General features: G+C 40.2%; 1 protein-coding gene across 1 annotated transcript in view; it reads right to left on the bottom strand.

The window, feature by feature from the left end:
• Positions 1-12,146, bottom strand: part of LOC141770603 (neurobeachin-like) — a 286,789-nt gene that overhangs the window by 190,772 nt on the left and 83,871 nt on the right. The window contains exons 5-8 of the mRNA XM_074640308.1: positions 9,844-9,965; positions 7,620-7,746; positions 4,223-4,342; positions 406-552 (exon numbers count right to left, since the gene is read on the bottom strand). Coding sequence (XP_074496409.1) covers positions 406-552; positions 4,223-4,342; positions 7,620-7,746; positions 9,844-9,965 — 516 coding nt within the window. The remainder of the gene's footprint in view (positions 1-405; positions 553-4,222; positions 4,343-7,619; positions 7,747-9,843; positions 9,966-12,146) is intronic.

Below are 12,146 nucleotides of genomic sequence, written 5' to 3'. Positions count from 1 at the left end.
ATTTTGAAAAAAAATGTGCAAACTAAATATTTTGTCACCGTGTGATTAACATTCACAGACGAATCCCCCTCTGGGTAGGTCAGCATCTTTCTATATTCATAATCTTTTGGTCTTTGTCGAGGAGCTCGGGAGCGCTACACCTGCTGCAGCTGATATAAGTTGGCTCAGGACTCTATCCCCTCAGAGGGCCGGCTGCTCCCCTCGCTGTATTGTGCCATTATTTCCCACAAGTAGGTAATTTATGCGGCCGTTTATCTTCGAGGAAAAGCCTCGCTCCCGGGACGGAGGCACGTCATGGCAAAGAAACTGTGGCGGGGGGGCAGCGCTGGGCATTGATTTCACAGATTGATAAAGTGATGCAGACTGCTTACATGTAATCTAATTTAGTCACCCTCAAGTACATACCTTATAGCCTGGTCCCAGCTGATGAATTGCAAATATCTGCGCGGGATTGAGGGCTTCGCTGAACACGTAGACGGCTCCTAGCTGCCCGCAGAAGACTCTGTTTGCGTCTGCGGTCTCCGAGGACCCGAGGAAGCACTTATCATAACTCTGCAAGAGGAGGAGAAAGAGAAAGAACAGGCTACATCATTTTATACTTTAGGACTGAAAGAAAAAAATACATCCAATATTCACACACAGCAGCTGAATTAGGCAGAGGACAAAAAGAGAAATACAGCATTAGATTGCCCAAATGGTTTATATTTTTCTCCTAGAAATTGTATTTTTAATATAACTATCACCTTCTGAGTTGTTTGAGTGTCAACCTTGACAATTCCCTTCAGGAAGGAGGAAAACAATGTCCCTGATTTACAAAGATAGGAAACCTCAATATAACCGCTGGGATGGAAAGAATACGTGCTGTGATTGCAATCAGGATCACATTGAAGGATAACTTACAACAGCAGCAGCTAATTAACAACTGACGGAACAGTCAGAATGAAGGCCCATATGAGTGGTACTTTTTTTACAGATGATCCAAAACCTGGATTGAGCTTGTCTTATATTTAACCCCGTTAGAAAAGCCCTTCCAGTCGGATTTATGTGTGATGTGATACCTACAATTTGTTGTCTGTTTTCTGAACAAAACACACCTTACTTATGGTGTACGGTCATAGACCTGCTCTATATATAAAGCGTCTTGAGATAACTTCTGTTGTGATTTGACGCTTTACAAAAATAAATTGATTTGATTTGATTTGATTTACTTCTAGAGGTGGGGGAAAAAATTGATACAATATAGCATCACGATTTTTTGCTTGGCAATATTGTATCGATACACAGACGTCAAGTATCAATCTTGTATTATATAAACTATTAACATTTTAACAATCTGACAGCCCTGCCGCGATGCATTCTTGAAGCTAAAGTGAAGATACTAGTATCATATGAAACTAGAAAAACCTAAGGAATCCATTGGTACCAACCATGTCATACTAGCTTGTTAGAAAGAATGCTAAATAACGCACCAAGTTTAAAACTGACATGGTCATTTTTGAAAGGGTCCCTCGACCTCTGACCTCAAGATATGTGAATGAAAACTCTGAGATGAACTCTGAGTGAAAACTGTATCTTATTAGATAAAACAGATGTTGCATAATTTGCAGTTGAAAGAGAGTAATAAATCGCAATATATCTTATCGCAAAATGTTTAAAATAAGATCGTATCGTGACTTAAAGGGACTGTTTGTAACTTCTTACACGTATAAATCATTGCGGGTCTCGTGTGGTTACGCTGTTCAGACTCAGATTCCAACAGAAACTACACGGAAGCACCGAAACCGCAAAGTTCTATCTCGTGAAGCCCGTCTGTTAAACAGTGTTAACTCTTCCTGCTTCAGCCTCCCAGCTGCGGTCAGAAGACACAGGGGAGACCGTAGCTTTGGTCTCCAGGGCCAGAGTCTCTGCTGTACTCTGCTCCTCTGCCTGCTTGCCTTCACTCACACGCCGCGCTCTGCTCACTCGCTCTATCGCTCCACCTCTACACGTGCATGCGCGCACACTATACACTGCAGAAGAGTTAGTTTAGCTCTCAGAATATCTAGTGAATGTACAGTGGAAGTTTGTGCAGAAATAAATGCTGCAGCTCCTCCAGACCAACAGAGGTTTCCCGTGTCTTGTGAAGTGACGGGGCTCCGCAGCGAGAAACGTTATCGTCTCCGACCAAAACTCCGGTGTCTCCCCTGTTCCCTCCGGCCGCGGTCGGGAGGCTGAGGCAGGAAAAGCCAACACTAGGATCAGCATTGATTCATGGAGAGACCTTCGTTTGGTCAGCTAACATTACTGCCAAGCAGCTGAAATCTGCTTGCCTCACTGTTTTGAGCGATGCTCGTTCATGTCTATATAGAGCGAGCAAGCGTGTGCCCGATGCTGACTTTCGTTGACTTAACGGCCACAGGTGTCGCTGTTAACAAGCAATTTCTGATTCTTACATGGAGTCCCTTTAAGTATCGTGATAATATCGTATCGTGGGGCCTCTGGTGATTCCCACACATACACATGCTAACTAAGCTAAAATATGTGAAACAGTTACCAAGACTTTTAGCACCAGTTCTACTTCTACAGTTTGTTTTACAGTTTGTTCTTTACGTGAGTATAGGCAAAGGACATGCAAACACTATGCCTCTGAAATTCCATACTAACATGCTATTTAGTAGGCTTAAACAGTACGTGAAATTTTTTAGCATGTCCGAAACCTTAGAATGAAACAAATAGTACGCAAATTGCATACTATTTCAAGTGAAATATTACAGTATGCAAACGGTGGACACTACGGCGGCATAAATATCCCACAATGCAATGGGGTAGTGACGACGGACAGCTCTGTAACATCAGTAACGCTTAAATTTAAGTGTAAGTATAAGATTTCACTTTACTACAAGTAATGTATATTTTAAATGAGTTAAGACTTGTTTTGGTCACATGAGGTTGGCACGGGTTACCGTGGTTACACGTCTCCAACTGGCAAGGAGGCTCTCAGGAAGTGACGACGTAAATTACTGCTCGGTGCGTCCCAAAAGATACATATTCACAGAAAAGCATGTTGAACGATGGTATACGTAGTGAGTATGTGGTCTATAGTAAGTGATTTCTGACGCAGCCTATGATAGAACAAATATCTACAAATGGGAACCTTTAGGTTTTAACATCAGAGCCTCAATAGATAGAACGAATAGATGAAGGGAAACAGAAATTATATAGATAATACAATATTTTTTTGTTTTTTTCAATATATTTACATGTTACCAGAGACTCACCGCATGTAGCACTACTCTAGCTGTCAGCTTATCACCAGTTTTGTGACCTTATTATCTCTCCGTGGCGTATGAGAAGACAGCAGGGATTGTTGTTTAAATAATCCCAATCGAGGGAAATGTTAAACTGAAAGGGTGTGGAATATTTCCCTACTTGGTACTTCGATGTGGTGGTGTGAAACACTGTAGGCTAATCTAATCTAAACTATTCTCTTTCTGTGTCTATGGTGTGATTTCTTAGTGATGCAGCTGATTCTGTAGCCATCAGAATAACGCTATCTTTCCTATTCAAGGTGTGGTAACGTTTCTCCACAAAAAACTATCCATCACAGGTTAAGGCAGCTTTAGTTAATGTGCTGGAATATTTCATGAAACCGCACTTATATCTCAACCTGTCATTTGCGCAATCTTTCCTTGAACAGCTACAGTGTGAAGCACACCTTTGGAAATGCGTCTCATCTCTGTGAGTGCAAATTGCTTTTTTTAAATCTGTCCGAAAGAGCGATGTGTGAAACAACAGGTTTAATTTAAGCTTAGAGTCATTCAAACATGCAAATATCATAGAATGTCATACATTTAAAACAAGAATGTTTCTGCCTGCTGGTATTTACAATCTATGAACACATATATACAGCAGCTACTGACATTTAGCCATTTTTCACTCTATACATAAATCTGCTCTCCAAATGTTTGATATTCCATCTTCCACCCTCTACTGCAGAACAACCCTGTGATGAATGGAGATTCACATTAAGACTGAAATGCCAGTCGTATATCTGAGAGAAATCCATGTTGATGTGGTAAAACTCATTTTGCCCAATGAGCACGACTGAAGACTTATGTATGTCATCATTTCCAGCCGTGCGAGATGTCGATGTGGCAGCGCCAGTCAGTCAGTGTGAACATCAAAACCAGGGAGAAAAAAAAAGGTGACAATAGTGAGGAGGAGTAAAAAGAAGAGCGCTTACATCATTCGTGTTGACGTGCCACGCCATGTCTCCATAAGAAACGAGCTGTCCGTTAACGTAGCATCGGATTTCACTGTTCCTCCAGCGGCTGTAGATGTGGACTATACTGATCATGTACCACTGAGGGGGAGAAGAGAGTCATGTTGGAAAGATTTTAAAAAAGTTAGCTACAGAACAGGACACTTATTAAAGAACACTTTCACACTTAATTCATTTGACTACACTTAAACCTGCAGTAGGCAGAATGTTTTTTGCATCATTGGGCAAAAAATTCCATAATAACCTTTCAGCATATTGTAATTCATGTGTTCTGAGAGAAAACTAGACTTCTGCACCTCCTACTGTCAGGATATAGTGACCGTTTTATAAAAATAACTTCTTTTTTTTTTAAATCATATTTGCTCCAATTCTACGAACTGTAGTTTTAAGTGGGTCATTATTAAAGAGCATCTTTACACTTTGACTACACTTCACCAAAACTACAATTGAGTTTGGTTTTTCGAGAAATATCACCAACATTTCTGGTCAGTTCTCCAATTTCAGATTAACTTCCATGTTACTAGAAAGCCCCGGCTGTGAGGGTTTGCTATCTCATGTTATGGAATCTGCAGCGGAACATTGTGAATAATAGATCAGAGGAGAGACTAAGAGGAGGCAAGACAACTCATTTGCTCGCTGGCTGTAGTTATCCAGGAATAAAGCACTAACTACTGCTGTGTTCAGTCAAGTCAAGTCTACAGCTAGAGACTTTATAAGATGTCATGTCAAGTGGGTACAAAAATCACAATAAATAACCCATAAAAAGATGTATGTGCATGTTAAAAAGGGGAAACATGAATGAACTTCTATTTTCATATTTCTTAAAAACCGAAAGCCCTTCCTGTGGGCAGATTTATTGATATGAACAATTAATCTGTGACTCATTTGATCTCAAGTGACTCTTACAGTGAACAATTGCTGAAGAAAACATAATCCACTATAATCATTTTATTTTATTATAATTTATCATATATATATATATATATATATAACTATATATATATATATATATAGTTATATATATATATATATATAGTTATACAGTTATTTTCTTCAGAGTTTAATGTTTGTCAACAGTAATAATTCATTTATATAATGAAGGCTTTTTTATTTTAATTATGATTTATTTTATTTGACTATATCTAAAGTACTGTATATACCGTAGTCTAAACTTAAAAGCAGAACCTGTAGATATATTATTTATTCACTAGTACACTTTGTAGCTGCATGTCATTTCTTTCAAGTTTTCGTTTCTATCCGAGGATTTATCTCACAGACAGCCGGTGTTGCTGATGCAGCAGTTGTAGCCGTGATGTCAGTTCTTTTGATTTAACATTGATGAAGGTCTTTCCAAATTCCTTACTCAGATCATTTTTGCCTCTTTGAATAGTAAAGGTGAAAACGGAGGGAGCAGTTTAGCCATGAGTCCAAACTCCAGGATTCTGCCTTAGATACTTAAATGAAAAAAAACGTTTCAGACAATAATATGAGGTTTTGTCATAGAGGTGATGCAGACTACATGTATCAACAATCTCAACTTTGAAATAAAAAAAACTAATCATGCTGCATTATAGTTTGTCATTGGTAAGTGTTTAACAAAGAAAATCAAATTCAGTCAGATACAAGGAGCTGTTCACCACTAAAGTTACTCCTACTTAACAACAAGCAAATGAACACCCTAGGGCTCATGTTCTACTGTCTTCAGATCAGCATCAGCAGCATCAACAAGTCATGCTGTCATAAACATAAACAACAGCTCAGAACGGTCAAGAGCTCGCAGCCATTCACAGTTTCTCAGCTCTTAAAGACCTCGTTGGGAAAAAATACTGTATTGTTTTAAAGCTGGAGTAGGCAGGTTGGAGCAAATATGATTACAAAAAAAGTCGGTCACTATATCCTGACAGTAGTGCATGAGACCGGTAATCTGAAAATAGTCATGTGCCGCTGTGTCCTCCGGTGCTCCTACTGGCATCTGCAAGATTTCACAGACCGGAGGAAAACAACCAATCAGAGCCAAGCTGGAGCCTTGCCGTCTCTGAGCAGCTGTCAATCACTCGCGAACTCCGATGAAATGGTCAAACTAGGCAGCGCTGATCAAATATGAATTAATATTCTGTTACTGTAATGCCTATTTCTTCCATCAAATGTTTTCAGAATCATCTTGTAGTGTACTGTTTAGCTGTAAAATGAGAACGTTTGTGACCCGGCCACCATGTTGAGAACAGTTGAGGAAATACCAAGCACCGCCCACCGGCCGGAGCAAACTTTCTCATTTTACAGCTAAACCGTACACTACAAGATGTTTCTGAAAACATGTGAGGCGAGAAATAGGCATTATAGTAACAGAATGTTGATTGATGATGCCAAAAATGTTCTGCCTACTGCCACTTTAAGTTATTCTTCTCTGTTATCAGAAAACAAATGACACAGATGTATTATTAGATAAGACAAATTCAGCCAGTGCACGTCTGCGGAGCTGCAGACTACATGGATGCAATCTGGCAACACTGAATCGACTAAAAAACACTCAAACAATAAAGAGGCTCATAATAAGTTGTCCATCTCTTCTGTGATATTTTTTTTTAGTTTGACCCATGAAGGGCACTGTGAGCAGCCTAATGGAATTACACACAAAGGTAAGGACACTTAAAAGAGGATTCATGGCTGAGGGGAAGAGTGCAAGCTGCCCGCAGATAATTTACAACGACACTTATCCGCAGATGTCTGAGCCCAAAATCAATTAAAAACTTAATTCAACATGTTTTATCTCATGCTAAGAGCTTCTACAAAACGACACCTGCACCGTGGCAGTGGGAATGGGATGAATGCGTGTTCCCAGGTGTTATGTGAAGGCTCTAATTGTTTGACACATGCTTTGTGCCGGTTCTCCTTCTCTGCAGGGACAGCTACGCTACACTAACACTCCGTGCTAAATTAAGTTTCATTTTCTCATCTGCATTTACATCCAATTACACCTGGAAGACTCCTCTGGGGGTGTTAAACACTCCAGGTATGTGTGTAGACATACAACGTTGTAGTGGCAATAAAAGAGCAGGTGGTGAGGAGGGAGTCAGTCAGGGGGAAGTGTAGCCAAAACTGCAGGGTGTTTTAACACAGCAATGTCATTTCTTTGTTTTTCAAATGATGTCTGGAGCCTTGCACTTTCCAGCTCATGCCACAACTATGTGCAATGCCGGCATTCTGTGGTTGGTTTAATGCAATTCATATTTACTATGTGTTTACTTAAAGTAGCTGCTACGTAAGTCTTGAGGGTCCACCGTTTCTAAGGTGTAAATGACATAATTATACGTTGTATAACAGCTGAAACACATGATTAAAAAACCAAAGCTGCCCTTACCTTCCTGGGCTGAAAATCATACTTCACACAGTGCTGGAAACCTTTTCCTTTAGACTTGAGTGATGTCACGATCAGGCAGTTGCCAACAAAATGTGCAGAGTAGCCGATGCCCTTGCTGGTCCGATAGCTGTAAACAGAAACATGCACAGTAAACTGTATATCATGAGCTGAAAACCTGACAGGGCAATTCATTTATCAACAAACAAGATAAAATATATTTTAGGGCTGTCAAAGTTAACGCAATAATAACACGCTAATGCAAATTTGTTTGAACGCCACTGATTTCCTTAACGCATTAACGCAACTTGCAACTTTTAGGTTGTAGCGGGCTCAGATTTGCGCTAAATTTTGTCGAGGAAAAACTGTCATTTAATCGACCCTAATTTTAACCCAACTGTGATGGAAGGTTTCTGACTGCCAATTTATGCAGTCTTACTTTAAGTATCCCTTTGGATATTTCCTCCTTAACAATACTGCGCAACCATACAAACCAATAACTGAAGCAAAATAGTGGCTTCATTCTGCATAATAAGATTGGGGCCAACATAATTTTTGAATGCCTCGTTGCGCTATGCAGACACAAAGCAATTTGCAGGAGTAATTGACAGGTAATTCTTACGATTCTTAAGAGAATTATGATATTACGTTTAACCAGCTAGAACAGGGAAATACCTGAGGAGAGACTACAGCTACTGCAAACTGTGCAGGCATGGTAACAACTACAAAGACAAAAGAAGAACACTTAGTTGATGAGCACACTCCAGTGATGGTCTAATCCCTCTGCTCTGATCTTCTTGACTCCACACATAAAAGAAAATGACCTGTAAAACAACCTTACACTACTACACTAATTCTCTATTCTTTCCTTGTTTGTATTGAACATCTTTTTTTTCGCTGCTGACATGTACTCACTACACTCCCACAGTCTTTAGGCCTATAGCAGTCTACCATCTTCAAGGCCTCGAACGCCGCCACCCATTGGGATCATCTAAAACAAACAGGCCTCTTTGACAAGGCAGATAAAGAGGGAGCATAGGCTTTAATACTGTGGAGGTGCACACAGGGCCAGACAGATACAGAGCATCACACCTAAAGCCAGACGCTCCGGTGGACAAGCCTGCTTGTGATTACACATCAGGCGGAAGGCAGCAACCTTGGTTCGCTTGGGAAGATACAATTCTTGTTTTGTTGTCGACATGCCCTGCCACTGAGCTGTGAGGCCCTCGGAGCGACGCACAAAAACAGGATTAGCTCGGCGTATCTCAGCCCTTTTTGTGACTCTGTCAGTGAGGAATCGCTGCCACAGGAATACCAACAACTTAGCTTTGGCAATATCTTTTTTTCCCCCCTTTTTGATGTTACACATCAGAGAAACGCATTCCGAGGTGAGGAGATTCTTTCATTCAAACTGTGTGATCAAGGTAAAGCAATGGCAGCCAGCAGCAGACGGTACAATGAACTAACTGTTATCTCTGACCAATTAGTGTGAACGGTCTTCCCCGTCAGCCAACTCTACCTTTTCATCTTTATTATCCTCTTTCTCTTTCATTCCCTTCCACAACTCTTTTTATATGTCCCATTGTATTGAGTGATTTTCTCCCAGAGCTCCCATAAACAGAACGAACGGCAGCTGAATATCACCGCACTTTTGGGTTATTGATTGTAGCACTAATTACCCACAAGCCCCTGCAAGAGCTGGTATGTGGGCCTTATGTGGCAGATATTCAAATCTAAATGAATGCCTCCCACTGCAGCAGTCTACGTCTGTAACAGCCAGCACCAGTCACTGTGGTTTTAATCTCAATAATCTCACCTAATTCCCCTCTCGTTCTCTGTTAGAATTCATGGACATTATCTGGCCCTTTCACAAACAGCATTACATAAGTGTTACCAGTGTGTGAAAAATGGTGTCTGTGAAAGAAGTTTAAGCATGAAAAACAAGTTCCAGTCATAATCTGTTTAGATGGAGGAATCACTGCAGGTCACAGAGTATCAGACGGGCATATTGCTTCGTCAATAAAGCTGCTAGAAGCTTTATATGTCTCTGTAGAGAGGGAATGATTTCTAATACAAAGCTAAAGCAATTAGATTGATGAAAAACAGGAAAGCGTAATTTTCTTCTCTCTGGTGTCATTGTAGACTCACAGCACCCCTGCGAGAGAGCTACAGTAGGAGCTTATTGGGGAAAACATGGAGCCGAAAATGTATGGAAGTGTTTACTCACCAGTATAGATATGGTTTGTCCTTGTCAACGTTGATGTTGTTCAAGGGATCCATCCTGAACCAGGTGTTGAATGTAAACCCGCTCTGATAAGGCCACTTGGCGATAGGAGGTAAAGCAATGGCCTGAGACAAAGCACACAAAGAGATGGTAATTAGGGAGTATGAAAGACCGTTGTTTAAACATCTGTTGCACTGCCTCTTGAACTAAGGTCAAATTAAGATACACTATGTGGAAATAAACTTGAGTCAGAGCACAACACTAAGGTGTTAAACAAACTGATCCACTACCTGTAGAAGTGTAATCTGAAATACAAAAACTTTTTCACGCTTCTTTGGTGCTTAATACTTAATATTAACCCTCTGAGACCCGCAGGATTACCATCGATCCCGACCACCTTTACTGTCTTTCAGAGAATGTAGCAGGCTAGAAAAAAAGCTAAGGAATCCACTAGTACCAATCATGTCATGCTAGCTTGTCGGGAAGGAGGTTAAATGACGCTCCAAAGTTAGGCTAAATTTTGGCGAGGAAAAACTGGCATGGCCATTTTCAAACGGGTCCCTTGACCTCAAGACCTGAATGACAATGGATTCTGTGGGTACCCAGAGTCCCCTTTACGCTAATCTCATGCAGTTTTTTGAATGCAGTATAAATGTGTATTTTCGCCTATACTAAAAAGGTGTGTTTAGATATTTCTGCATACTGGGGTCCCTAAACTGTCTTGAATTAACACATTAATAAATTGGTTATCACTGTAAAGCTGAGACTCTTGTGGATTCATTGAGCCCAACTGTATTCATGTGTGATGATGCTAGTCCCCATAGTAGCCATTTCATTGTATTGAGACTGTATAAAATGACCTGTGGTGACCTCTAGGATAATCACAGCCTCATGAAATTTTACAGCCACAAACTAAAGAGCTTTCAGACATTCAGAGGATGGATGGCTTCTCCTAGGTAGATTGATAATAAGGGGGTTTCTGAGCAGTTTACACAACAGCAGTGCTCGCCATCCAATTACTGAAAAATACAATTCTTGCAGATATTTCCAAATGTCAAAAGTTTTTGACACCAAATCACAACATGTTTTTTTCTATGGTGTTCCTCAAGGTCTTGGTGACTTGAGTGGTATACAATGGTGAAATTTAGCACCAAATCTGTGTAACAAATGGTTACATTGCTGCAACAACTTATGAGACATAAGTGAGCATGGGGATGGCCATCATATACTTCTATCATAATGATCTAAGCCTTTATACACGTTCACAATTTATCATGTTTATCTGATTCATGACTGAAACAATTTGACACACAGTGCTGAGCTGCATCTAAAATAATCTTCACTTCAGGTTCCCAGCTTTCTATTTGACATCTACTGCCTGCTGACCTGCTATCTCCCCTTAAAGACCCCTGTACACCCTAAAACAGACACATTTTTTGCTTAGTTCACTCAAATGTGTATGTTCTGATTTATTGATAATTTCATAAAACTGGTAAATACGTGGTGACCTCCAGAATGTCTCTAGACGACTGATGGCATTATAATTCCTGCTCATGCTGTAATATTTCATGATGGCAAGTGTCCAGCCTCTTTAAAATAAATCCAGCCAGGATTCTAGTCCTATTTGCATTTGCTATTAATCTTTAAGATTCTGGAGAGAGGAGTTCCAAACAACTCTTTAACCATCAGTGAAAAATTACATTTAATGAAATTACTGTGGTGACTCATAAAAGATGGAAAAGGTAATGAGCAGTATGCTCCTCCACTCTGCAGCAGCAAGTGGAGTGTCCTGTCACAGGCTTCCCATCTCCCTCTGCATATTTATTCTACTACGTCTGTGGTTTCTCTCAAAATGTCAACTCCCGAGATAAACTACCAGCAGCTCCGTACCGCACCTCTCTTATTTAGTCACACTACGATGTTAATCTCACTCACACATGGTTGGTTACTCACGTTTTCTCATCTATAAACTCCTTTAATTCATTTGGACTCTTCTCTACACTCAGTATACATGTAGATACAGTTATTAGTGGAGCTGTTTCCATCTACGTGTGAAGACCACTTCACACCTCTTTTCTAAAATGAAGAAGTTCATGAGGCATGTTGGATTGGAATGGGTTCGTGAAAACGGCGAATAATAATAATGCACCATCACAAAATAACCCCAATGTGATAAACATATCACACGTTCATGACAAGTAGTTTTATAAAGCCCAGCAGATATCAGAGGTACATTTGTTGGATGTTTTTGTTAGGGCTGCTCCCTCTTAGTCGATTAGTCGACTAATTTGTCATTTTGGTCTTAT

The sequence above is a fragment of the Sebastes fasciatus genome, chromosome 7 (assembly GCF_043250625.1).
Source record: "Sebastes fasciatus isolate fSebFas1 chromosome 7, fSebFas1.pri, whole genome shotgun sequence".
Taxonomy (NCBI): Eukaryota; Metazoa; Chordata; class Actinopteri; order Perciformes; family Sebastidae; genus Sebastes; species Sebastes fasciatus.
This window is presented reverse-complemented; position numbering and strand designations above follow the sequence as displayed.